The 27,087-nt window shown below is 37.2% G+C and overlaps 2 protein-coding genes across 3 annotated transcripts; one reads left to right on the top strand and one right to left on the bottom strand.

The window, feature by feature from the left end:
* Positions 1 to 1,120: 1,120 nt before the first annotated feature.
* LOC110704310 (urease accessory protein D-like) lies at positions 1,121 to 22,790 on the bottom strand. Of its 2 annotated transcripts, none has more exons than XM_021882097.1 (8): positions 22,191 to 22,790; positions 22,030 to 22,107; positions 21,838 to 21,912; positions 20,991 to 21,035; positions 19,472 to 19,705; positions 17,058 to 17,140; positions 4,220 to 4,388; positions 1,121 to 1,501 (listed from the first exon to the last, which is right to left on the bottom strand). In XM_021882097.1, exons 1-8 carry the CDS (start codon positions 22,287 to 22,289, stop codon positions 1,388 to 1,390), a joined length of 897 nt encoding a protein of 298 aa, XP_021737789.1. In that variant the 5' UTR covers positions 22,290 to 22,790; the 3' UTR covers positions 1,121 to 1,387. The 2 variants fall into 2 exon arrangements, with proteins under 2 accessions (XP_021737789.1, XP_021737790.1); XM_021882098.1 differs by having other exon boundaries at positions 22,030 to 22,095.
* Positions 22,791 to 23,155: 365 nt separating this feature from the next.
* Positions 23,156 to 26,596, top strand: LOC110704309 (serine/threonine-protein phosphatase 7 long form homolog). Its single transcript, XM_021882096.1, has 7 exons — positions 23,156 to 23,430; positions 24,026 to 24,123; positions 24,202 to 24,858; positions 24,949 to 25,088; positions 25,164 to 25,251; positions 25,349 to 25,783; positions 25,865 to 26,596. The coding sequence occupies exons 2-7, from the start codon at positions 24,031 to 24,033 to the stop codon at positions 26,267 to 26,269; spliced, it is 1,818 nt and encodes a 605-aa protein (XP_021737788.1). The 5' UTR covers positions 23,156 to 23,430; positions 24,026 to 24,030; the 3' UTR covers positions 26,270 to 26,596.
* Positions 26,597 to 27,087: the final 491 nt, after the last annotated feature.

Genomic DNA, 27,087 nt, shown 5'->3' with positions numbered 1-27,087 from the left:
TAATAGTCTAAATTGAAAGCAAACGACTATGACAAGAAAGGATTATTCTCGTTGAGCATCATCACAAGTTTAATGACTATACTAATCACATAGTTTCTACTTTCTCTATTTTCTTTAACTTGCAACTTAAGTTTATGGCATGCGATTTGAGGATGTGAATACATAAAGTATATAGACAAAAATCATACTCCCTCTATTCCTTTTTGTTTGCCCCAATTTCCTTTTTAAGTCATCCCTCAAAAATTATTCAATACTATTAATGTACATAGGGACCACTATTTTACTCTCACAAAATACGTTAGGTCACACCATATTTCTCTCTCATCAATTCCAATCAACTAAAACTTAATAAAATGAAATATTTCTATGAGGAAAACAATTGAAAACAGAGGGAGTAACAAGTAATAAAACCGTTGATATTGCCTTCCAAATTGTGCGGAGCTTTTCAATCACAATAGCTGACACAACAATGTCTTACATTTTTTAAATACAAAATCTCCACGTATTGCACAAGAGTCGAGTAAGAGCATCCTCCTCAGCAAGAGTCATTTCCTCGGATCCTCTCATCCTCTTGCACATTCATGAGAATCCTCAAGATATCCAATAAGTGAGTTAAAAGGATGGACAAACCTTATTGATTCCGGTGCTCTAAGTACTACAATTGGGGTTAGTGGGAGTGGAAAATAACAAATTACAGTAGTATAAAAAGTCCACATCTCTTTAACTTAATTTAGAGATTTGATTTGTTACTTGGTGAATTTGCGACAAGGAAAACTTTGCAAGAATAGTCTTGCACAAAAAAGTCCTGGTTATGAACTTGAGGTATGTAGGCTTTAGCCAAACATATGAAATTGGATGGGATTTTTTAACTCTTACCAGTTAAGAATATTCATTTGCTACTCGTGTATAAGCTCATCAATAATAATTTGTAGCCAAACTATTTATGCTCACCTTACTAAATCCGATACAAGTAATACAACTATTACCTCATTTGCGACACTCCCCTTTAAAAAACGTTATCCTATACAACTATTACCTCATTTGCGGCACTCCCCTGTAAAAAACGTTAACTTATCTTTAAGTCGTGAAAGGAAAATCAAGTTAAACTCTAATAAAGCCTTCAAAATATAGTCATATTGGTTTTTGTAAAAGAGAAGAGTAAATACAATATTGTTGTCTAGTTGTGGTATAATTATCCAATCAATTTTCCCTAAACAATTTCAAATCCTACACAGAAGGGCAGTTCAAAAACCATTGAAAGTTGTATGTAAACAAATCATTCAACTTCACTGAAATTCAACACATAAATTGCAGCATTAACATGAATGGCAGTTTATTGCCAATTATTACCGATGCAGAACCCAATTTCACCATCTTCCCTCAGCATTCAGGTATATGGCAAGGCCCCAAGATATGGCTCTAAGCAAGCCAGCTGATGGCGTAGAAATTGATACACAGGTTCAGTTGTTAGAGCTGCTATGCGGACGATAAGACCAACACCCTGCCAAGGCATAACACAGATGATTTAGACAGTAGTAACCTGGTAGTTGGTAAGTCGAATAAATCATTGACAATTAGGTTCAAACTCTACATGGTCCCTATTCCTTTTCATATAGGACACATACATTGTATGTCTCCATCATGTCATAAATCAACATGCAACAATGATGTGAAATCCAAGAGACTCAATGTATCTTTGAATGTTAAAGATTAATTATAGACAAATGAAAAATTTAACCTCAACCCGAATTAATGCCCACCTAGAAAAGAACTCTGAACCTAACCACGATGATAAGCAGAAAAAGAAAAAAAAAAAAAAAAAAAAAAAAAAAGGGCTGGAAGTAGTTGAAATTGATGCTTGTTTGATTGTTCATGGTTGCATGTTTGGTATGGAAAAATAGGCAGAATTTTAACAAATACGGAATTCTTCTAGTTTACAATGACCAAATGACTGCAAATCACATGAAGTATGGAATTTAGTGTAGATATTGACTTAAGAGGCACAAATAGGAGTGAAGTAGAAGATCCTATGAAGTAAAGATGCCTAAAACTGGAAGCAGCCCTTTTAACTAGCTATCTTACTCCACCAGAGGTAGTCTTGAGCTTTCTGGTTTGGTTAAAATTATTCACTTTATACTTGTAAAATTAATAAAAACAAAAAATAAATAAAAAAAAAGAAAATTACTCTTTAGCCCTAGGTTCAATGTGCATTGGCTCTATAGAATAACAGTCAGTGTCAACATTTATTTGAATGATGTATATATGTGACAATATTAGACATGTCAATACAAAGACATAAAGACATAACGGAGAAAAAGGACCAGGATAATGAGGAAATTTGTCATTCCCAATTAGAGGCGGCTCCCAAAGGTGTCAAATGGGTCATTCAGATCAATTCCGATCAGATCATATTCAAGTGATGAGCCATTAAATTCAGCAGGTATGTTGCGTCTAGTACTCTAGTCATGTGCATTAGTAGCTATAAGGTACATAATAGTCGGGTTTATTGTATTCTACTAGGGATAGATTAATTAATCGACATTAGCAACATAAAACTTCAAGTCTGGTCAAGTTGGCTTTGGTTTCGCACACATACACACACAAAAGCACCTACTTTCTCTTCCATCCCCATCCCCTCTCAATGTTGATTACCTAAAACACCGTAGGAAATGCCTAGTCCTCTCCCTCTATCACTGCCTCTCCTCTCAACATGCATCTCCATTCTGCAGACCAATCATAAATTTTTGTTGCCCATGAGAGTGATAGCGGATAGCCTAAAGTTATCAACTTATCCTTGTAAACCTTTTGTTGCAATCAATCAATCATCAAGCTTTCCACCTATTTTTTTGTTCAATTAGTTACAGTTGCTTAGTTCGAATTTCAGTTCATTACATACAATCAAGACCCTAATTGAAGTTATGGCTCAAAGGCCTCAAGCTATCCCAAAAAACTTGCTTGCAGATTTAGGCTCATATGGTCATACATGATAAGATTCCTCATCGGCCATGCACACGTACTAAGGGTATCCATGTTCAACATAGTCAAGGTAACTGTGGTAGCATGATAGTTTTGGCTCAAGCCCTCCTTTTGTACATGGGTGACCCCTAAAGTGTTTACATTACTCTGTAATTACTAATTTCTAACAAATGAGAAAAAGGGAAGTGTTTTAACAATTGACTAATCCAAGTCATCCAGCTCAAGCTTTAGGAGTGTAGTGAAAAAAATCTATTGTTGATTGAGTAAGCTAAGGGAGTCAAAATCATAATAAAAACCAAGAATGGAGTTCACAATTGAGTTTTATTCACAGTTTTATAAAGCTACATTTGGGGTGTAAATTTTCTCTATCTAATAGTTTGTCGCAGCTGGTTAAATGTCAGTTTTTTTTCTGCAGCAAGACAGAGTTGTATTCTCAAGATTATATAATAATATTAAAATCTTCCCCTGGCCTTAACAAAGGGGATGATTGCCTACTTACATCCTTTCTCTTTTTCTAATTTAGAAGAGAATAATAAACTAATATCAATCAACAATTCCCACCAGTTCAAATTTTGCTATGAAAAGAAATCCACTGGAAATCATGGTTATCCCAAACTACATTTTGGAAAAAGTGGCTCACTTGAAAGAAAGGGTGAGTACTCTTGTTTGAACATTGTCATAAATCATAATGTTCATTGTTGAAGGACATAGTGTGCTTACAAGTTACAAAATCTATGAAAACCAAGTGAATATAGCCTGTGCGAGGCAAAGGCAGTAGACAACGGGATTAACCAAAAGTAGCACAACACTAAGCTGCTAAAAAAAATAACAGTTCCCATCTGTATAAAAAATATCAAGGTGGAGGACTTGCATCATTAATGGAAAAAAAATATTCTGGCAGTCCTGGCACGGCCATGACGATCCCAACTATGTTTCAGAAAAATTGGCGCACTTGAATGTGGAGGGAGGGTACTATTGTTGTATTTTATCCTTGCTATAGTGTTTCCTAGCTATGGGAGTATTGTGTGCTTACAAGTTACAATATCTATAAGAAGCAATTGAATGACAAACCTTGCAATGGCAAGGGATGCTTTGCTTTATCGAAAGTAGCACAGCAGTAACAAAAACAAGGTTCCCATCTCTAAAGCATTCAGTACATGATTAAGTTCTTTAAAAATATAGGGAGCATAACTAACATTTAACATCAACTAACTATGAAATGAACAAGACAAGAAGATCATACCTTGGGGCCAAAGGTACTACACGATGCAATAAAGCTTGGTTTCGTGAAGCAAAACTCAGAATTTGTTCTCATGCTAAGCCTTGGAATGTTAGTTTTGACTTGAAAATATCCAGACATCATATTTTCCACATTTTCTAGAACCTGGTTCTGTAATTGCTTCATCTTTGGTCTACAGCCAGTAAAACACTCAATCAAGCATGGTAATTCCGTAAAACAAAATAAAGGCCTATGTAAATAAGTACCGTCAAATTAAACAAGGATGTTGACATGGTTCCTACATCATAGAATCCCATATAAGGCAACACATTACTGCATAATACAATTAAAACAATTGTTCCTTCCCAACATAAGTTTATCTAATTTCCTTTTTCATCCTTTCATTTAAGTTAGGCTATTTTTAAAATCCGCAACGTGTCATAGATTTACTAGCTTTTAATATATATATATTTTTTTATATTACCTCTCTCTTCCTACTGCTAAAAGTTAGGATCCCACACAGGTATATAAAAAAGCAAGCCTAGGTGAATAGGGTACCGAAAAATATATGATAAGGACCCAAGCCACATTTTAGTCCAAATTTTAGATATGGGGAAAATAGGCACTTTTTGGTAGAGTTACCTAATACAGTACGCTCCATACGCAGTACGAATACACAATACGCTAGTAATAATCCATAGTACGTTTACTAGTTATTTTGATAAAAAATTTATATTTCCAACGTTTATATTTGTATATAATAAAAAAAGAATAAAAAAAAAAAAGGTACATGCATATTCCTTGATACATGCATAAGTACTCCGTAATAAATAAAAAGGTACAACCAAAAAAAATTAAAAAATAAAGGTAATTAAAAAGGTACTGCTAACAAAAAAAAAAAAGGTAATCTAGTAAAACACTGTGACCCATCATCTCTCTTCCTCTTTCCTTCACATATCCCAATAAATTATATCCTTCTCCTCTTCTTTTCTGTTAAACCATAGAATCAACACACTTGTGAAAGATTTGGAGTTGATGAAAATAAACGATGATAAGGATTCTTTGCAAGCTATCCTCACGGAAAGCTTGGATGATGAAGAAGAAGAAGCTAAGGGGTACAAGTTGTTTCTTGACCAAACTCTACAACACAAGGAAAAGGGATTTGATTTGCTTAATGTGGAGGTAAAAGATGATAGGACTACGCCTCCTCCTAAGGTTGAACTTAAACCCCTTCCCCTTCTACTTAAATATGCTTTTCTTGATGATAGTGAGAATTATACCATTATTGTCAATGCTAAGCTTGATGACACATCTTTTGAGAAACTCCTAGTTGCTCTGAGGGAGTATAGAAGAGTTATTGGGTATACAATTGATGACATTAAGGGGATAAATCCCACCATTTGCATGCACAAGATCTTACTTGATGATGATCATGCTTCCTCAAGTAAGCACCAAAGAAGGCTCAAACCTGAAAGAAGTTGTGAAAAAAGAGGTTTTAAAACATATTGAAGTGGGCATAATCTACCCTAACTCCGATAGTAAGTGGGTAAGGGTTAAGTCGTGCCTAAGAAAGGAGGCATGACCATCATCAAGAATGATAAGGGTGAGATCATTTCTACAAGGTCAGTCACCGGGTGGAGAATGTGTATTGATTACCAGAAATTAAATAAATTCACCTGGAACTCCCCCTTTATATAGATCAAATTGTGAAAAGATTGGCATCACATAGTCATTATTGTTTCTTGGATGGATATTCGGGATTTGGACCCGATAATCAAGAAAAGACTAACTTTACATGCTCATTTGGCACCTTTGCTTATAAAAAGTGTATAATGTCCATTTTTTTCGAACATGCTTGAATCATTAATTGAGGAGTTCATGAATGACTTTTCGTTTTGCGGTTCATCCTTTGACAATTACCTTAAAAATTTGGTCAAAGTGTTAAAAAGGTGTCATGAGGTGAACTTAATTGTAAATTGGAAAAAATGTCATTTCATGGTGGAGGAAGGAATTGTTCTAGGTCATGTAGTTTCTAATAGGGGCATCGAAGTTGATCATGCCAAAATTAAGGTAATTGAGTGCCTCCCACCCCCCACTAATGTGAAAGGAGTAAGGAGTTTTCTTGGACATGCGGGTTTCTACCGCCGATTTATTAAGGGTTTCTCCAAAATCGTAAAGCCGCTCACTTAATTATAAGTAAATGATGTGAAGGATTTATGTCTTTGTCAAGTGCAATTACTAGATATATAATGGATCAAATTATGGAGATAATTAAGTTCGTCCATTTGGGTCGTCGTTATATCATAGCTAGAGGTATTAACGATCTTTGGGCTAGTAAAATAGGCCAAAGCCCAATTAGACGGATCCTATAAGGTCACACAAAGGGACTAGATCAAGCATAAGAGGAAAAGGCCCATGATGAGCCTTCTCCCTAGGTGACCGGCCATATGGAGGGATTTGGAGGGTTTTTGGGCTTCCTAACCTAGTCTAATTATAATAGGATTATAATTAGACTTGGTGCCTAGGTTTTTCCACATAACAGTTTTATTGTCAAGTTAAAACCCTAATTAGCAAACATGAGACCTAACCCTCTCAAACCCCCCTCTCTCACACGGCACGCTCAGGTGGTGTTGTTCGTGTGGTGCTGGTGTCCAAGAAAGGTGGTGATCGCGGTTTTCCCTTTCACTCAACCAATCTAGTATTGGTGGACGCTTATTCTAATCCCGTGGACTAAGTAGAGGAGTCACGCTTGGGGCTCTATTCTCTCCCTGATTTGTCAATCGAATAGCTACGTGGAATTCACGCTTCAAAGGTATAATTATGTGATTCTTGTGTGTTATGCTTGTGATCCTGTTTTAGGTGCGTATGAATATGATTCATGAAATTCTGCTTATAATACCTAAAGTCCTACATGATGCCCCCTTTGGGTTTACTAATGAGTGCTTGCTAGCTTTTGATAGGTTGAACAAGGCTTTGATTTCGGCTCATATCAATCATTTTGATTCCTTTTGAGCTCATATGCGATGCTTCGAATTTTGTCATTAGATCCATTCTAGGGCAAAGAAAGGACAAGAAGTTCCATGCTATCGATTATACCAGCAAGGCATTAGATGAAACACAGAGGAACTACACCACCACGAAAAAAGAGCTTCTAGTGAGAAGTTTTTATCCCGCTTGGTGGGTTCCAAAGTCATTATCTTCACCGACCATTCGGCTTTGAAGTACTTATTAGCCAAGAAGGAAGATAAACCGAGATTGATTCAAAGCCGAATGATCGGTGAAGACAATGACTTTGGAACCCACCAAATAGGATATAAACTTCTTAATAGCATGGACAATGGCGTAGAAGCTCTTTTTTTGTGGTGGTGTAGTTCCTTTGTGCTTCATCTAATGTCTTGTTAGTATAGTAGATGACATTGAGCTTCTTGTCCTTACTTTGCCCTAGAACAACGGTAAAATCCGAAACATCGCACATGAGCTCAAATGGAAGCTCCCAATTTGGTGGTTGAATGATGGGAGCCAAAATCAAAGCCTTCTTCAACCTATCAAAAGCTAGCAAGCACTCATTAGTAAACCTAAAGGGGGCATTGGTTTACCAATAATTGAGTGAGTGGCTTGGCTTTGCGATTTTGGAAAAATCCTTAATGAACCGGCGGTAGAAACCCGCATGTCCAAGAAAGCTCCTTACCCCTTTCACATTAGTGGGGGGGGGGGGTTGGAAGGCGCTCAATCACCTCTATTTTGGCACGATCAACTTCGATGCCCCTACTAGAAACTACATGATCTAGAACAATTCCTTCCTCCACCATGAAATGACATTTTTCCCAATTTAGAACTAGGTTCAACTCAAGACACCTTTTTAACACTTTGACCAAATTTTTAAGGCAAGTGTCAAAGGATGAACCACAACCGAAAAGTCATCCATAAAAACGGAAAAAACGAACATCATACACTTTTGTAAAGTAGAAGGTGTATTACAAAGTCCAAATAACATCCTTCAATAGGCAAAGGTGTCAAATGGGCATGTAAAGGTAGTCTTTTTACTTGATGCTTGGGTTGGATTGGGATTTGGAAGAATCCCTAATATCCATCCAAGAAACAATAGTGACTATGTGATGCCAAACTTTCCAAAATTTGATCTATAAAGGGCGAGTGGAAAGTGGTCTTTCTAGGAGGATTTCCTCAATTTTCGGTAATCAATACACATTCTCCACTCGGTGACAGACCTTATAGAAATGGTCTCACCCTTATCATTCTTGATGACAGCCATGCCTCCTTTCGTAGGCACAACTTAAACTAGGCTAACTTACTCACTCTCGGAGATAGGTTAGATTATGCCCGCTTCAATAAGTTTTAAAACCTCTTTTTTCACAACTTCCTTCATGTTAGGATTGAGCCTTCTTTGGTGCTCAATTGAGAAAGCATGATCATCATCAAGTAAGATCTTATGCATGCAAATGGCGAGACTTCTCCCATGTCATCAATTTTATACCTAATGACACTTCTATACTCCCTTAGAACAACTAAGAGTTTCTCAAGAGAAGTCTCATTATGCTTAACATTGACAATAACGGGATAATACTCACTATCATCAAGAAAAGTATATTTAAGTAGAGGGGGAAGGGGTTTAAGTTCAACCTTAGGAGGAGGCGTAGTCTTATCCTCCTTTACCTCCACATTAAGCAAATAAAATTACCATTCCTTGTGTTGTAGAGGTTGGTCAAGCAACAACTTGTACCCCTTAGCTTCTTCGTCTTCATCATCCAAGCTTTCCGTGGAGAGGTCTCTCCAATGCTGAACATTCTTGCCTCCCTTGGCAGTTTTGAGGAGTTTGGTGTGGCGCAGCCTCACTAACCTTGGTGTGTGGTCGCTCCACATGGCGCGACCTCTCTAGGTCAATGGAAAGGCCTTTCCAACCAGCTGTTGTTGTTCTGCCCTCCTTTGACAGTATCGGAAGAAAGTGGAAGCGTGGTCTCTCCAACATAGGGGCGCGACAGCCTGTCTTTTCCTGTGATTTTTCTAGCGGAGTCCACGGGGGGGAAAATAAATATTTCTTTGGCTTCTTTTGTACGGATATTCAATTTTCCATAGCTTTTCTCCTAGTTAGCAATTGTAGTTCATAAAAAACTCTCAAATTATTAAGCAATCTTAGTTCTTAGTCTTGGAAATTTCAATCCAAATCATTGTAGAAGACAAATTTCATCATTGTTAATCAATTTGAAGCTTCTTAGTAACTATTTCTCACTCTTTTCTTCTATCTTCTCTTTACTTAATTGTTCATTGTTTGTTTAGTTCTTGCATGCTTAGATTGTTAATTACTTTAATATTTAGTTTGAAATTGTTATTTACTTTCTCTTCCATGGATGATGAGTAGTCTAATTTCTAGGGTTTGGGTAAAACCCTCAATGTAGTCACAAATTACTTGTTGCATGTATTAATTTGGTTATTGTGGGGTGTTACTTAGTTGAGCTTAAGTGGTTTCATTGTTAATTCTTGTATATGGTCGTTGCTAAAACTATTTATCCAAGCTTTCTAAATGAAGGGTCAAGAGATGAAATTGAGTTAGCTCCCTTGTGCTTAATTGACTTAAAATGCCATGAGAATAGGAATTTCTAGTCAAGGGAATGTTCATGTCATCGTGCTAATGTTTTAACACTTGTTTCATGCTTGTAATCACGAGAGTAGGTTATGACCTTAAATCAAATAATCCCTCTAGCTCCAAGAGTAGTTGGGTGCCATAAATGATTTCCCCTAACTTATCCCCAATTATACCTTATTATGCATGCTAATTGCGGTTTGTGATTAAGTTGTGGTGTAGCCCGAACCCTAGACCTCTCTTAATGTTGTTAATCTCCTCCTAGCCTTTAGTTGATTTGAACTAGTAGAAGTTAATCAAAAACCCAAACCTAACTTGACTTAATTTAGCTTATTTAAACGTTAACATTCGATGGATGATCCAATGCCTCTCTTGGGTTCAACCCTTTTTTACCCTTGCTATTATTTTAGTGAGACCAAGATAGGTTTATTATCTTTGGTAGGCTCGACAACGGCCTAGTAATGATGTTGCGCTTAGTTTTGTTGGTTAAAAATTAGTCGAATGATCGCGCCTTATTGATTGACCTGGCTTATTTTTGCGTTGATTTTATTTATGATTTTGATGATGATTCTTGCTCCCTTTATCCAAAACCCGAAAATCCAAATTTGCTCCTTTAAAAATCCAGACCTTTTTAATCCAAATTCTCTTAGCTTGTTTTTCTTTCTACCCCCAATCAAAAATAAATAAATAAATATATAAATAATAGAAAATTTAGAAAAACGAAAACTCATTTGTTTTAAAGTAGTCCCGATGATATTGATTTGCATGTTGATGGATCTTTGCTTTCTTTTGGTAATAAATTTCAAGCATGGATGATAGATGCCTTTAGTTGAGAACATATAATTATCCAATTTAGGCTAATGTGAGAACAAATTTCTTGAATGTATAAGACCCAAAGTGTAGGTTTGTGGTAAGAAGGTGTCGCCCATCTAAAAGGAATTTGAACCCGAAAAGGTAGTAATTGATCCTACAATGTTTTCCATGAGTGAGATTTTATTATTTTCAAGTCGACTACATATTGAATGAGTGGCAAGGATCCTCTTTGATCAAGTACCAAGATCAAGAACTTGAGTCTCTTACTCAAGATCACGGCATAAAACACTCATAGTTGGTGATGAAGATTACTTTGTATGAGGCATATTCAAGATTGAAAGTTAAGCCATTCAGTTCCTAGTTTTAGTAGTTTTATTACTTGATCATTGTAATTATGAGTTTGTCATGTGTTTAAAGCTAATCTCTTTCAAAAACACAACAAAAAAAAAGGAGAAAAAAAATGAAAAAAGAAGTTAATGAAATAAAAAAATAAAATAAAATAAAATAAAATAAAAAGAATAATGAATGATCACCACCCTAGCAAATTAATAAGGGGGTGAGTTTTTGTTTCAAGTTTAAGTCTTGTTTGTAATTTGAGTCAAGGTAACAACTTTTCTTAGGTTAGTTTTCATTGTTACATCCAAGCTTGGCATCAAATGCAAGCACTCTTATTTCTTCAATGCCTTAACTTTATAACGGATTTTCAAGTTTTGTATGGTAATTATGAGAGTGGTCGAAACCATTGTCGGTGGCAAGACTTGGTTCACAAGCATATGGAGAGAGTACTTCATGAGATGTTGAGGAAATAAGCCTTTCTAATATTTTCATTCCAGCTCCTTTGAGAAGTCATAAGATGCTACCAATAGGGGAAATATGAACTTTGTTTTGGTAATGCGGTATGATTAGTTGAATAGACCAAAGTCGGATACTATTCGAGGAGGTTAGCTTGGTCATAGACTCATAGCTAGTCATGCCTGTGCTTGATCTATGCATGTGCTTTTCTCGGAGTGGACTAATCTATTAGTTGTTTCTTTTGTCTAAGGTAAATTGCTTGGGGTCAAGAATTAGCTAGCTTAGGGGAATTTGATAAGTGCAAATTTAATCCACTTTATATGGTGTTTTCAGTAGTTTCTTCCTCTATTTTAATCTCCTTCTTACCATATTTTTATATAATTGTAGTCTTTTTGGCATTCTCCCTCTCTTTTGTGTGTTCACTCGTGTTTGTAGGTGCAAAGGATGAAATAAGGCTTGAGCATGGCTAGAAGAACTAAAAGAAGCCACCAGGCAGGCATGCACCTCCGTATGTACAGGTGCTCCTAGCCCCTTCCTTATATACTGCCCATGTTGATTTACAGCGGAACAGGTGTGCACCTATATTGGAGTGGGCGCTCCTCCACTGACCCTTGCATTCTACCTCACCCTGCAACAAGTGGAGCGAGCGTACATGAAAAACAGGAGCGGACGCTCCTACAATGAGCATGCGTACTTTCCTGCTAGCGCAATTTTGACGAATTTCTCTATGTAGCTTTTGGGGGAGTATAAATACCCCCACTAGTTTCAATTGTACAAATCTTTATCCCTTAGACTCTCTTAGACCCTTATTCTTTTCGTTAGTGTATAAAACACTTCTTAATTAGTTTAGATTATCAACAATTCAATCATTTGTAGAAGATTAATTGAAGTTTGTCCTCCTAAATTCATTTCTTCAACTTTGAAGCTCCAATTATAGTAATCTCTTTCCTCTTTCTCTTTTGTTATTTTTCTGATTTTATATGCTTTGTGAATGCTATTCTCTCACAATCCTTGTTAATTGTTCTTGCATGTTCAATCTATCTCTATTTTATCCCTCTACACAACTTGTTAATCTCATGATAGCTTTAGATTTTGGTGTTAGCATGTTGTCTTCCACCATGAATTGTGAGTAGTCTTTTAACTAGGGTTTGGGTGAATGGGTTGATTAATCTACGATATTTTCAAGTTCCATACGGGTTGATGTTATTTGCTCTTGAGTTGATCGATTGCATGTGTACTTTGGTGGCAAACTTTATGCTCATTTGTTCACTCTTATACTCGGATTGAAAGATGGAGTTTGGTAGTAGGTCTTCTCTATGTGCAATTAGACTACATCTCTTTTATGATTATGAGTGTCCTGCTTTATTGATTAGGGTGCTTTAGTGTGATAATTAGGTAAGAAATCTCAATTATTTGTGCTTCATGTTATCTCGTAACGATTAAAGACAAACAAGAGCTAGAAATCCACTTCCTAAGACTATAACTTATCATGTTAGTTGTTTGGTTTAAGAAACACTTAGTGTCGTGGCTGTAAAAGAAGACAATATTGAGTTCCCATTCCATCACCCAAGCATGTTCATGTTCTATTCTATTTATCGATTCATTGGTTTGGTTGGTATTGAATCCCGTCCCCCCCGGGTTTGTCTCCCATAGTATCTCCCTTAGCTTAATAAAGTCGTAAAGTAGTTAGTTAATCAAAATCAATCTTATGACCAAGTTAGCTTATAGTTGTTTCGCATGTTCAATGCTCTTATTAGCCATTCCTTGTGGATACGATCCTCTACTTGCCTTAGATTTGTTTTAGGTTATAAGTATTGTTTGGCTAAAATGTTTCATTTGACTACGTGAAACATGAAACGTTCCTTTGTAGTGACCCCGATGACTAACCTATCTAAAACTTCAAACATGCAACTTAACCAACCCACGAGCCATATGAGTGGTGTGTGTCATACCAAACTATTAGGTGGGTCAATCCCAGCCGCCTTAGTTGAGACCACCTAGTCGGGTGGTCGTAGTCAATGTTCACCTTAGCCATGTCACATGTGCTATAGTTCACACAAGCTTTCTTATGTCCAAGACTACGCCTATGACTCATAGTCATAAAGCCACCTTTAGTCGGTCGCTAACCCTTAGGTAAACACCTGCCCCCTAAAGAGTTCTATTTTAATGTGGCTAAGAATTTTTAGCGAACACCTTTGTTACCTTAAATGGGCTCGACCACCTTGGAGCAAACTAGGTGCAATCCCATGATAGCATGGCCAAAGCTTTCGATAAGATTAGGAATTGAGGGGCCAATATACTTTGATGCAGTCGGAAATTTATGGTCTTAGTGACATGATGCGACACTATTTTGAGGGCGGTCCTAACTCCGCCAATAGGGCCAGTCCTTACTTTCCCCTTTGCATGCTTTTATCTTTATATGTACACATTGAGGATAGTAATGTGAAATTTAGCTTGGATGAAGGAATACTTTTTTCTTTGTAGATATTAGTTATGTTAGTTTTCTTTATTTTTGAGTGTTTTAGCATCTTTTAGTGTCTTTATACAACTAATGCCCTAACAATGATGTTAACGCATGTGCGACTTTTGAAATTGAAAAACTTTTTTTTTAAAAACCCATTTACCGATTGGCTTGGAATCACTGGCGGAGCCAAGTGGATACAAAAGGGGACAGCTATGCCCCCACTTTAAAAAAAAAATTACTATAATTAAAGAAAATTATGTGCAGCATAATGAATAAGAAAAAGGAGTTGGTTCAATGGTTTAAGGGTTTACCAGTATTCTCTACGGTCAAGGATTCGATCCCTTTGTCCAACATTTTCTTCTTATTTTTATTTTAAAGTTTTCCCCTTTCCTTGCTTGTTTCTTTAATTCACACATTTAATTAGAAATAATACGGAGTACAATTTAATGGCATCATGTTCTAACTTCTAAAAAACCTTAGTACAATTTACATAATTTTTTTGATAATTGCATAAATTACAACCCCAAATTATTGGTTATAGTAGAAATTTCAACAAAGGTGTTTGATTTTATTATATATCTCAATATATATTAAATTGTCCCGGGTTTGAAAACTTTGAACCTATAACATAAAATTCTTGGATCTGCCATTGCCCAAATTGGAATGAGAAATTGTTTATATGTTAGGATTATCATTAATTAGAAATCCTATTTATGAATTATTTGATAATTTTAATTGTATATTATTTAATAATTGATTCACAATTTTCAAATTAATTATTGATCGCTTTCAAAAAAAAAATGAAGACTTGAAGGTGAAGATGAAGTTGTAATTAATATGATTCTTTTTTTTCTATTTTTTGGACTGTATAATTAAGAATTTTTGGGTTTCCGGGTTGTAAAACTTATTTATAAGTATTAAGCATAGTCCATACAATTTATGTATGTTTAAAAGGTTTTGTCCATTTATAGAACGCCACCTTTAGTCCGTCCCCCTAGGTGGAAAATCCTGGCTCCTCCACTGCTTGGAATTTAGCTTGTTGGTGGCCCACTATGTTAATCGGACACGGCCAATATCGCGGAGTGTCCGTGTCGACACAACACGACACGACATCGACACCGACACGAAATCCGTGTCGTATCCTCCACTTTGCACTCGAACACTTCAACTTAGAGAAGAGAGTGAAAGAGAAGATACAAATCTGAATTTTTTTTATAAAAAAAATACAAGAAAAGACCATACCATGGAAAACCCCTCATAATTGGACTTGAAATTTGAAGTTCTATGCCATGATTTTAGAGAATTATGAGTAGAAACTACAAATGGCGGGCATAGCTATGTTTTACGAAGGAAGTGAAAGAAAAAGGAAGGAGAAAGGACAAATAGTGGGTGGGTGGGTGGGTTACAGCGGTAACTCTAAGTCAGATATTTATTTTTTTTACAAAAAATTATCATATCACGTGAGGGATAGGAGAAATATTCTCCTTTATTCATATCTACTTCTTTGGGCCAACCCACACCTCATTCTCCACTTTGTTATTGTTTTATTTAAGGACTTGTTATTACTTATTAACATAAATTACTTTGATATTTATGAAATTCTGATAATTTATAATTTTGTAATATACGATTTATTTGTAAAAAAGAAAAAAAAATGATGTGTCCCCGCACCCGTGTCCAAATTTTGGACAGTGTCCCCATGTTCCAAAATTTTGAAAATTGCCAGACCGGATACTTGGACACGTGTCCGTGTCCGACACACGTCCCCGAGTCCAAGTAACATAGGTGGCCAGAATGGTCTCCTTACTCGACTAATGTGAATAGCTTGAGTACCTTTGTGAGATTTTAGAGCCATATTTGACTAACATGTCTTATTCAGTCCAGTGGCGGAATCAAGGGGGGCTGGGTAGGCCATGGCTTCCCCTATGATTCACTTAAAAATTAATTATGCATATATTTATAGCCTATGCATTGCAGCTAAGTTGGTTTACCTTGACGAAATTGAAGGGAATTTCTTCCATGAGACTAGAGTTCGACTCTTGATGAACCATTTTTTTTTTTTAGCATTAGGCTTTATAATAGCTAGTGGGCTTGCTCCATATTGGTATCCTAATATGTCCTCTTAAAGAACAAAGTCCCCTTAGCATGTCCGGTAGTATTTTATAGTTTTTTAAAAAGTTTTTTTTTAAAATTTTTGTATTATTTTTTAAAAACGTAGCGATTATATATGTTAGGAATTAATTATAGCTTAGTATTCAAAATTTTTTAAGTTGTGCAATGAAACATTAAAAATTATTTCTAGATGAAATAAATAAATATTTCGTATATTTGATCTTGGCCCCCTTAATGTAAAATTTCTGATTACGCCACTGATTGCCTTGCAACTATTTGAGACTTATGATGCAATATGTAAGAATGATTGAAGTTTTACAGGCTATGAATAAGGCAGATTTTTCATTTCTTTAGTATTTTCATTTCTTTTTTCCATTTGGTAAATTTTGTACAGTAGCTTCTATGAATAGAGTAATGATCTCATAATGTGTAAAATGAGTAGGATTAGATGATTGAATGAAAAATGAAATTAAAAAAATAATACTTGGAAGTGATTCTTGTTTAAAATTTATGGTTAACAGAATTCAGGGTTTTAGGAGGTCATAGTGTTTGTGGCATTTAGTATGGTCAATATCCTTGGTTGGCAATCTGTCTAAGGTGTGAACCCTTTAATTCAATTGTAAGCTGTTTTTTTTTTTTTTTTTTTTTTTTGACACAATTGTAAGCTGTTTTATGTTGAGCAATCTGTCCATAAAAGCTTTAAATTTCTCAGCTTAAATTTAGATTAGGTATCCTTACTAGTTTTCCATACTATAGACTTGTCTATAACATTTTTTTTAATGGAATCATTTTTTTTTTTTTTTCTTTTGGTCTTCAGTGTCCAAAACATTGCAGTTTGATGCTCTTGGAACCAAATGTGTTGTACTTCTTATTTTTCTGGCACCGTTGTATTATAAACAAAACTATCTTAGTAGAAATCTAAAGGCTGAAATCTAAATATGAGCATGCCGTAGAATTACAATGGGAACAACAAACAATTTCACTCAACCTCATACAGTTCATTGAAACAGTCTAAGAAAGTAAAGAGCAGGATTATAGCATGATAAAACGAAGCTCAAAGATCCAGCATAAAGAAATGATCTTACCCCAATACTACGATCATTGCTGTAACTTGATAATCCTGCATGCACTCTGAAATACTGCTAATGGCTCCTTTCTCCAACAGTATCTGCAGCAGCAAGATCCAGTCATTCTTGAACAGGGTAGAGCATGAGCTAAACATCTACAGCTTCAGCATGATATGATTTGCATGTGCGACACCTTCTCATACTACATGTCCCCATAAAGTCAATTTTTTTTAGGATTTTTTGTAAATTACCACCCACAAAATAGACCAATATTGATATAACCACCCAAAAAATAATTAATGTTAAATTACCACCCATTAAATTAAAAAAACGCGCAGATTACCACCCATTTGGAATTTCCGGTGGAATTTCCGTCAGTGGGCCCCATTTTTTATTTTTTTCCTTTTTTTCCGTTTATTCTCACTCTCTCTCCCCGATTTTTTCACTTTCCTTCTTCCTACCTTCTTCCTTTCTTCTTCCCAACCACCACCACCACCACCATGGCTCCACCTTTCACACCACCTCTGGCAACCCTTAACCCCAGCACCACCACCGAAAATCGCTGCCCAAAACAGCCCCCTGCTTCATCTCGCAACATCCATCCTCACGCAAACAACACCAACCCACCCATCTCCTCCACCTCGCACAGCCGCACCAGCCACCGCAAGAAGCGCAAAAACAGCAGCAATTCCCTCCACATATCAGCTGTATAAAATTAACAACTTTTGCTCGAAATTTCAGAAAACCCCCAATTCAATTAAAATAAGAACCCTAATTTAAGAAACACCCAATCAATTGAAGCATGAACCCTAATTTCAGAAAACCCCCAATCTCCTCGATTAATTGCGGATGGGAATGTCGATGGAGTGGGAAATTTGGCTGGGGTGGAAGATGTTGCAGATGGGAATGTTGGTGGGGTTCATAATTGCAGATGATGATGTTGGTAATGGTTCATAATTGCAGCCAAGCCATCTCAATTAAATTGCTGCCAAGCCAAATGGGTAAATTACCCAACTCAAAAACTATTATCCTACACAATACCAAATTGAAATTGATAACAATGGAAAGAACAAAATCATCACAGCCTCAAAATGATTAGTACTCCGTATAAAATAAGGGGGCGTTTGGTAAACGCAGAAAAAAAGAAGGGAGTAGTAGTACTGTAGTATGGTTATTGTTGTTGTTGTTGATGATGATGATGGAATGGTGGTGGTGGTGGTTGGGAAGAAGAAAGAAAGAAGGTAGGAAGAAGAAGAGTGAAAAAATCGGGGAGAGAGAGTGAGAAAGCTAGAAAATAGAAGAAAAAAAAAGGAAAAAAGTGGGGCCCACTGACGGAAATTCCACCGGAAATTCCAAATGGGTGGTAATCTGCGCGTTTTTTTTAATTTCATAGGTGGTAATTTAATATAAAATATCTTTTGGGTGGTTATATCAAAATTGGTCTATTTTGTGGGTGGTAATTTACAGAAAATCCTTTTTTTTAAATAGCCCCATAAAGTCATATAAAAATAGGGTATATTGTTCATACTACATTCTCCATAAATTCATTTTTTTTTTAGCCCCATAAAGTCATATAAAAATAGGGTATATTGTTCAAACAATGAGAATATGCAAACTATGGTATATAGTATGAATTGCTGCTTTGACCAAACAAGAAATCAAAGTAGGTTTAATTGTATGACAAAATATATATGTATAAAAAAAAAGCCTCTTGGATAATTTATGGTCAAGAAGTCTGACTGTGACTCATGCTTGATAACCAAGCAAATAGTCTCAGCTGGATTTTGCTAGATTGGTTAGTAAGACTACAGAAGAAAAGGTACAATCCGTGCCATGGGATTACCAGATAAGTAACAGAAATGTAAAAGAAAACTACAAGAAGGCATTATATCAAGCAAGCCTGTCTTCCACCCCCTAAAAATTCTGGTAAAGAATACCAAGAAAATTAGACGCTTTATTAGTCCATACATATAATTATATACTGCAAAAGACTAACAGATGCATAGGGACAATATACAAAGGTATCAACAGCCAATCCTGGTACTTATTACTTATTAGTAATAGATGAATTTCTGCAACTAAATGCTGGGAAGAAATCAGAACTTCTGTAATAATATAACATTTCCATCCTCAGATAGAAAGCTAGATGGCAGATGATTATACAAATCAATATGCATAAATATATTGCATTATATTATGATCAACACATAAATAATCATAATCAGAGAAGAGATTCATGACATATCATTTTTATGTAAAACACAAAGACTATGTACACAAAGGGTTTCGCCTTTGGTGGACATGAGATCATATGTAGACAAACCAACCCAGAAAAAGCAGGGACCACAGACATAATGATTTATAAGGAATTCAAGCAAGGGAGTATCACTAAGTCAAGATATAGAAGTTGCTCATGAAAAGAAAGAGCAAACCGTATCAAGAAACAAAGGTTGGCCATCTTCACAGAAAATATTGTTGGTACTCTTGTATGATTCAAAATTCCATCTTTCTCCGCTGTCATAGCGTCCACTTGTAAACCAATCAACAACCAATAAGTTTGAGTCTGATAGCACCCTGAATACTTGCTTTTGAGTATACCTTGCGGTGGTGAAACATGTCACTGGATCTGGAATGATAGCCAGCAACGCTTCATGTCCAACTCGTGCCTACTGCACAAGAAACTTGGGTATTGTTACTAGCAATAATTGGTGTATACATAACCCCCCAGGCAGATGACACAGGGACACTGCCATTATAAAACACTAAGCAACACCTAACCACCGACTAAACCACCAAAGCTACATTGTTTTAATGTTCAAATACGCTTAAGAGAATGATTACCAGCAAAAAGCAATCTCCAATGTCAAGATAACATAGTCCAATGGACGGGAATTGGTCCTTGATTACACTTGATCAGGACTAGCAGAGAGCATGACTTAGCGGACGGGATCATCTAACTACCAATCGGAAAAATTGTTGAAGTAAGCTACAAAAAATTAAGTAGAACAAGATACTATCCAAAACAGGATAAGCTTAAACCCACACTCTAGTGCACTGCCAAAAAACTAAAGCATCTAGTCAAAATATCTTCATCTACATCATATCCTTTCTTTATTTTTTATTTAACATCTTAATGATCGCTGATTGGAACCCTTACAATTTCAAGTCATAAAGTGCATACAGGCTTGTCAGGTCCATTAACTAGAAAGAGAAACTCAATGTGATTAAATTCAGGAAGTAAGCTTGACTGGCTTCCGAGGCACTTGAATAACCAAGAATCATCACAAGTAAAAACACAAAAGATTTATAATGACCTTGGACCACATGAGGCTTCTTACAGAAACAATGAGATGGATAGGCTATCAAAAGCTATACAAATATGTGCATTCAAAAGATACATTAACAAAGAAGTACTATGCTCTTTTACCGGTCATTGGTACTAGAGACATCACGATAATTCCTCATAACCTTGATAAGAAACTGGACAAGTATCTAAATAATGATCAAGATCCACTTTCTCAAAATTTTAACTCGCGGAAGATAAGTTTGACGGAAGCTAGAATGCTAAACCCACAATGAGTGAAAAAGTTTCATATGAAATTTAAAATCTTCGTATAATAATTCTCTATGTGTGTTATTTGGCTTCAACTTTCAAGTCTTGAGTTGCAATCATTAACTAAACTCAAAATGACTCATAATATAGTGCCTTAAGTCATACATAAACAAAAGAAGCTTCATAATTTAGCACTAATAAACAAAGTGGCATACATCATTGCCATCACCAATCAATCTATACAAGGAAATCTTTGACAAAAAAGCCAAAACAATTTCGAAGTAACATTTCACTGAAGTGAACATTTCTGCTGAACCAATTGTCTCCCTTACATCAAAGTATAGATCCTAAACAGTATGCTAGGAATAACAGTATTAATTACTCAAATGGGAATATACCTCCAAAATTTGCTCTGAGCCCTTCGATGCAACAGATTTGTATACCTTCACAAATAGAAATATAAACTTTAATGTCTGATTTCCATTACAACATATTTACCACAGAAAATTAAAAAATAAAATTCAGATTGACTTATTTACTCTAAACCAAACACATCATTTTTCCCTCCCCTTTCCTCATATCTGATACCAAATCAGCCTGTGAACACATTTTCTATTTTGGATTTAAACCATAAAGTCGGTACACTATTGTACGGTAGGTAATAGTAATGATTTTATTATGTAATTTTGCAAGGAATATCACATGCTAATGTCAAAACATGTGTTTTTCTCACTCCACACTCATTGACTAATACCCAACAATTTTTTTTCCATACATAAATACTACTCCCTCCATCCCTTATCTACATGCCTACTTTTCTTTTTGGGGTTTCAAAACTACATGTCTATTTCTATTTAAAGAATACTTTTTGACAATATTCTTTTTTTTGATGAGTTGTCATTATTTTTCTTTTATTTTTTTTGTACTTTTGACATCATTTTCCAACACTCTCTCTCTCCATCTCTTTAATAATTATCAACCACCTTTTCCTTCTCTTTATCTCTCTCTAACCCCATATGCATATTTGTACTTCCCAATAATGGCTTTTAAGGAATCAAGTAGGCAGGTAAATAAGGGACGGAGAGAGTACAAAGTAAAGCATAAAACGAGCATTACTTGGGTATTGTATTACATAGTTGCATACTCCATATAAATTTATTATCATTATCGCCTACCAAACCGACCGTTAACATCAAACGACAGACCACATTAAAATAACCATAAGTCCTACATTATAGAAAGTACCTTAGTTGAAGCCTGTGTAGTCAACACAGTAGTACACCCATCTCCAATGGTGAAATTACATTTTATTGAATCACCCTAAATCCCAACAATTTCCACAAATTCAGACCAAATATAAGTTAATTAAATGCAAAATTAAGGAGAAATTGAGAAAAAAAAAAAAAAAAAAAAAAAAAAAAAAAAAAAAAAACATACCGAAACAATTCCACCTCCATAGCTTAGCGAGTAAATCCAGACGCAATCAGCATTTCGATTACCCACCTGAAAAAGGGTCTTTTACAAGATTATCAAAATCAAACAAAAATGCTTGAAAAATCATAACCCAGAATATTAAAACTTGAGAATGTGTTGAAAACCTTATTGGGTACAATGAATTTGAGGGGATACTTGGAGAAACAGCGGGTTACTGTGGATTTGCCACCGACTTTTGCAACTTCAATTGACCCTGTGTCCATTGACTCTTGTTCAGCCGTTGGCTCTGATCAAAATCTATACTGCTTTTTGTTTGGTTCACTTGGGAATTAGAACTTTCCATGAAAGTAACTTTTTAGGAGCTTTGCTACTTATATAGGGGTTAAATAAGTAAGTTTTTATATTTTGTAGGAACTCAAAATTTGTAGAAAGTTTCACTTCCCCTATTTCAACAAAACAACACACAAAGCTCATTGAATGGAAACCACGTCTATTACCATCTTAACTAGAATTAATTCATGCTCTATTAATTCAAATTATATATAAATACTTAGGAAAGTATTGCGTACAACCGGCTTACATTAACGCTAATGTAAAACCGGATTCTCACAAAGCAGCGTAATTTTCAACCTTCTTCTTCTTCTTCAACCTTCTTCTTCAACCTCCTTCTTCAAACTTCATTTCACAATTTCGCAGCCGCAACAAAACATCTCTAATTTGCTGCAATTCTCTGCAAAACAGCCATTAATTCTCTAATTCACAAATTATTACAATCTCAAAAACATATTCAATCTCCAATTTCAAACGTTGATTGTGCAATTGATGTTGACTTAAACGACGAATTTTTGCAACAAAACCTAGAACGTTTTTCCAATTTGAGCTCTAAACGTAAACTATTGACAAAAATGGTTGCGTGGCAAAACTATTTACCAAACTAAGCTTCCAGGGTAAATCGCTGTCTCGGACAGCGTTTTACCCCTGGTTTTTTTTTTAAAAAAAATTCAACTGGTAAACGCTGTCCCAGACAACGTTTTACCTTCTGTATTTTTTTAAATTCAGTAGGGCATAAAACGCTGTCTCAGACAGCGTTTTATCCTTGGGTTTTTTTTTAAAAAAATTCAATGGGTAAAACGCTGTCCGAGACAGCGTTTTATGCCCTGTTTTTTTTTTTAAATGAAACGCTGTCCGGGACAGCGTTTCATGGCCATATATCAGCATGTTCACTTCAGCAGAATGCGCAAGAACTCAACCTCAACCTCAACGCTTTCCCTCCTCCCTCTCACACTAAACCACGACCGTACTCAAACACCCGCATTGCCGCCGCCGCCCACCCTTGCGCCACCGCTGCTGCCGCCACCTTGCTGCTGCCCTCCTCCCTCTCACACTCACTCACTCAATTTCGTGGTTAGCCCTAAACTGAATTTAGTGTAATTGCATAGTTATTGTGGTTAATTATTGTGAATTGTATGTAATTGCTCTTACTTGTTGTTAATTCATGTCAATTGCATGTAATTGTTGCTAATTATTAATGAAAATGTGGTACATTGTTGATAATTATTGATGGTGATGTGGTACATTGTTATTGAAATTGTTCATGACATTGGTGAAGTTGATGATGGTGAAAATGTTGAAGTTGTTAATGGTTGAAATTGGTGAGAAGAGATGAAATTGTTGAAATTATTGAAATAGTTTAGGTTGAAATTGTTGAAATAATTCAAATTGTTCATGAAATTGTTGAAATTGGTGAAGTTGTTGAAAGTGAAGTTGTTATAGGTGAGAAGAGTCTTATTTCAGTGTTGATAATTTACCTCGCTCTAGATTTCGATAATCCTAAAATGTGTTTTGGTTATGTAGAATATGGCGTCACAAAATGTAATTTTGATTTAATAACATTTGGAACATTTTGATTTAATAACATTTGGAACATTTGATCGTTAACATTTTGGTTAATTGCTAATGCGTTAACTCTGTTGGGATTTGTTAAATTGCATGTGAACAGATACGATGGACGGTGAAGATCGTACGCCTGGACCCGTTGACCCTTCTGTGCTTACACTACAGGGCACACACCGCAGCGTTGCCGTATGGGATCAGACGGTAATATTGCATTTGTTTGTTCATGGACTACAGCTTGTTGAGTTTATATGGTATATGATCTTAATTTCTTTCTAACAGGTTGATCCGGCAAAGCAGCTCGTTTGCAGGCATTACACCACCAGGTTCATGGTGGGGTGGGGAATCGATCCTCGCGTTTTGGCGTACGTCGAGTTTGTCGGTTTAGGTGGTTTTCACCGTATGGCGTATAGGGAGATCGATCGAGCGCTTGTCACTGCGCTCGCGGAGAGGTGGAGACAGGAGACGCACTCCTTCCACCTACCTGTTGGTGAGACGACCGTTACGTTACGGGACGTGGCGATTCTTACGCGCCTTCCAGTACATGGGTCTGCGGTGACAGGACACGCGTTAGTCGATCCCGTCGGTTTGGTTGGTCGGGTACTTGGTGTCCAGCCAGGTCCCGCCGATATTAGGGGATCCGGGTTGAGGACCGGCTGGGTCCGTGAGACTTTCCGTGAGCTACCACCAGGGGCTGATGACGCCCAGGTTCAGAGATACGCCCGGGCGTACTTGTTCTTCCTCATCTCGGGCGTGTTGTTCGGGAATAAGAGCGGGAGCCATCTCCAGCTCATTTACGTGCAGCTGTTGGACCACGACTGGGATCATATCCGAGGCTACAGCTGGGGTAGTGCCTGTCTGGCGACGTTGTATCGCCAGCTGTGCAGAGCATCCCACGTAGGTGCTAACGAGATTGGAGGTCCCCTGATTGTCCTCCAGGTACCTCACTTATTTCTGTACCAAAAAAACTATTTCACCACGCACTTACATATTTCATACTGAAGCTAGTTTTGTGTCTCTGTGTGCCAGTTCTGGGCTTGGGAGCATATCCATGTAGGCAGACCAGGCAGACCTGCGATACACCGTCGGGGGGAGCAGGACCAGGACGACCAGTACCAGGCGTACGATGCTCCCCCGCTCCCTACACCGGATGAGGCATATGGTTGCAGGTTCGATACAACTTTCATTGAGTTAGGCTTTATTTAATGCGCGGGGTTGTTAACTGAAACATTGTTCGATATTAGGTGGGTGGTACCCAGGCTGACACATGCTCATGCGGCGAGGGGTCTTCCGTATTACCGAGACGCCCTAGACCGACTCACCGAGGACCAGGTAACAATTTAAAATACAGTTTTAGCTTTTTTGTTTTAACATTGTACTTGTTGCGAACTAACATATTCATAATATTACTGTTGATGTGTATTTACAGGTGACATGGGACCCGTATGTACCTGACTTGGTAGATGCCATGCCTCCACATCTGCTAGACCATCAGGCGGAGTGGCGTGCTAGGGTCCCCCTGATCTGTTTCGAGGTTGTGGAGAGTCACCTGCCCGACCGAGTCATGAGGCAGTTTGGACTACGCCAGACTATCCCACAGGGGTGTGACACTAGTGTACAGCTTCACGGCATTGATCGTCGGGGAAAGGGGGAGACCAGCTGGGCGCTGGAGCATTGGCGTTTCCTTCAGCTATGGGAGCAACGGTTGGAGTTCATCGTTGGAGGTGATCTAATGCAGGGGGCTATGGATCCCGACGATCCGTACATGGTGTGGTACAGGCGTATCACACGACGCTTCATCAACCCCAGCTACGCACCACCATCCACACATTACCATCCAGCATATGACATCATTAGCGGATATGTGAGTTATTATTTTTCTACTCCTTTTCAACAATTTCCATATTTGTATGCCATAGATCTGACTGATCGATGATTACTGCAGGCGGCGGATATGGTGGCGATGGTTGATGCGCTATCAGTCTCCCTTGAGTGCGGACCCACTAGAGCCCAGGTCGAGCAGGTGCGAGATATGGGCGTCGCTACCTTACGGAGATATGGTCACGCTCATCTCGCCCACCGGCGGGACGGTCATGATGGCAACTCACAGTTCGATCTCGACCAGAGCAGCGGTGGATGTGATCCTACGTCACCCAGACACGCAGAGGATTACAACATCCACAGTACTGCGCCCTCTGGTACCCAGGAGGACCCCTCGTCCAGTCAGCTGACTCCCCCACCGCCCCGAGACCCATTCACCACCGTCACTCATTACAGGCGGCGACGTGTCAGACGGAGGGCCGACACTCAGGAGGCAGGACCTTTACCCCGAATAAATGAGTCGGGCTAGTATTATCTGTTGTATTCCCTGTTATTTTGTGTAATGATGTACATAACACTTATGAAATTAATATAATAAATCTTTTTTGAATGACTCCGTGTGTGCTTTGAAGTTAATTTGGTGGTTGGACTGTTGTTGGGCTGTTTCGAGTTTTCTGCAGTGCTTAAAGTTGACGGAACTCCCAGAATATGGTGGTGGTACGTGGTGGAGAGTGGCGGAGTTGGTGGTCGACGGTGGTGGGGTAGGGTTGTGGAGCTGGCTGTTGTGGTGGCTGTTGGAGGACTGCAGCATGCAAGCTGTTTGCTGAAGCTTGTTTTCTGCCTGGATGCTGGTTGCTGTTTCCAACAGAAAAGCGCTGTCTGAGACAGCGCTTTATGTTCAAGCATAAAGCGCTGTCTGAGACACGTTTATGTTCAAGCATAAAGCGCTGTCTGAGACAGCGCTTTATGTTCAAGCATAAAGCGCTGTCTGAGACAGCGCTTTATGTTGAACATATAAAATAGTTGTAGTTGAATTTTTTTTTAAAAAAAAAAACCAGGGGTAAAACGCTGTCCGAGACAGCGTTTTATGCTGGAAGCTTAGTTTGGTAAATAGTTTTGCCACGCAACCATTTTCGTAAATAGTTTCCGTTTAAAGCTCAATTTGGTAAAAGTACACAAAGATTTAAAATGAAAGTTGCAAATGACCAATGTGTATTAGCATACCAACGTACATAATTAGTTGGTAAGTCATCAACATCTCTTGCTCAATCAAACTATATAAAAGCTCCATATTTCTCGTTATAAATGTAACCTTCTCGTTCATCTTCAACAGTTATGTTATGCAGT

This window comes from Chenopodium quinoa, unplaced genomic scaffold (assembly GCF_001683475.1).
Source record: "Chenopodium quinoa cultivar QQ74 unplaced genomic scaffold, ASM168347v1, whole genome shotgun sequence".
In the NCBI taxonomy this organism is placed as follows: domain Eukaryota; kingdom Viridiplantae; phylum Streptophyta; class Magnoliopsida; order Caryophyllales; family Amaranthaceae; genus Chenopodium; species Chenopodium quinoa.
Note: the sequence above shows the minus strand (reverse complement) of the source record. Positions and strands in the feature narration are given on the sequence as shown.

Excerpts from the sequence above, each read along its gene's own strand:
- LOC110704309 (XM_021882096.1), top strand. The coding sequence starts at position 24,031 with ATGGACGGTGAAGATCGTACGCCTGGACCCGTTGACCCTTCTGTGCTT. Across the intron at positions 24,124-24,201 it reads TTGCCGTATGGGATCAGACG|GTTGATCCGGCAAAGCAGCT; the intron begins GTAATATTGCAT and ends TCTTTCTAACAG. Across the intron at positions 25,252-25,348 it reads ACCGACTCACCGAGGACCAG|GTGACATGGGACCCGTATGT; the intron begins GTAACAATTTAA and ends GTGTATTTACAG.
- LOC110704310 (XM_021882097.1), bottom strand. The coding sequence starts at position 22,289 with ATGGACACAGGGTCAATTGAAGTTGCAAAAGTCGGTGGCAAATCCACA. Across the intron at positions 17,141-19,471 it reads AACCTTTGTTTCTTGATACG|ATACTGTTGGAGAAAGGAGC; the intron begins GTTTGCTCTTTC and ends TTGCTGCTGCAG. Across the intron at positions 1,502-4,219 it reads GTAGTACCTTTGGCCCCAAG|GGTGTTGGTCTTATCGTCCG; the intron begins GTATGATCTTCT and ends ATGCCTTGGCAG.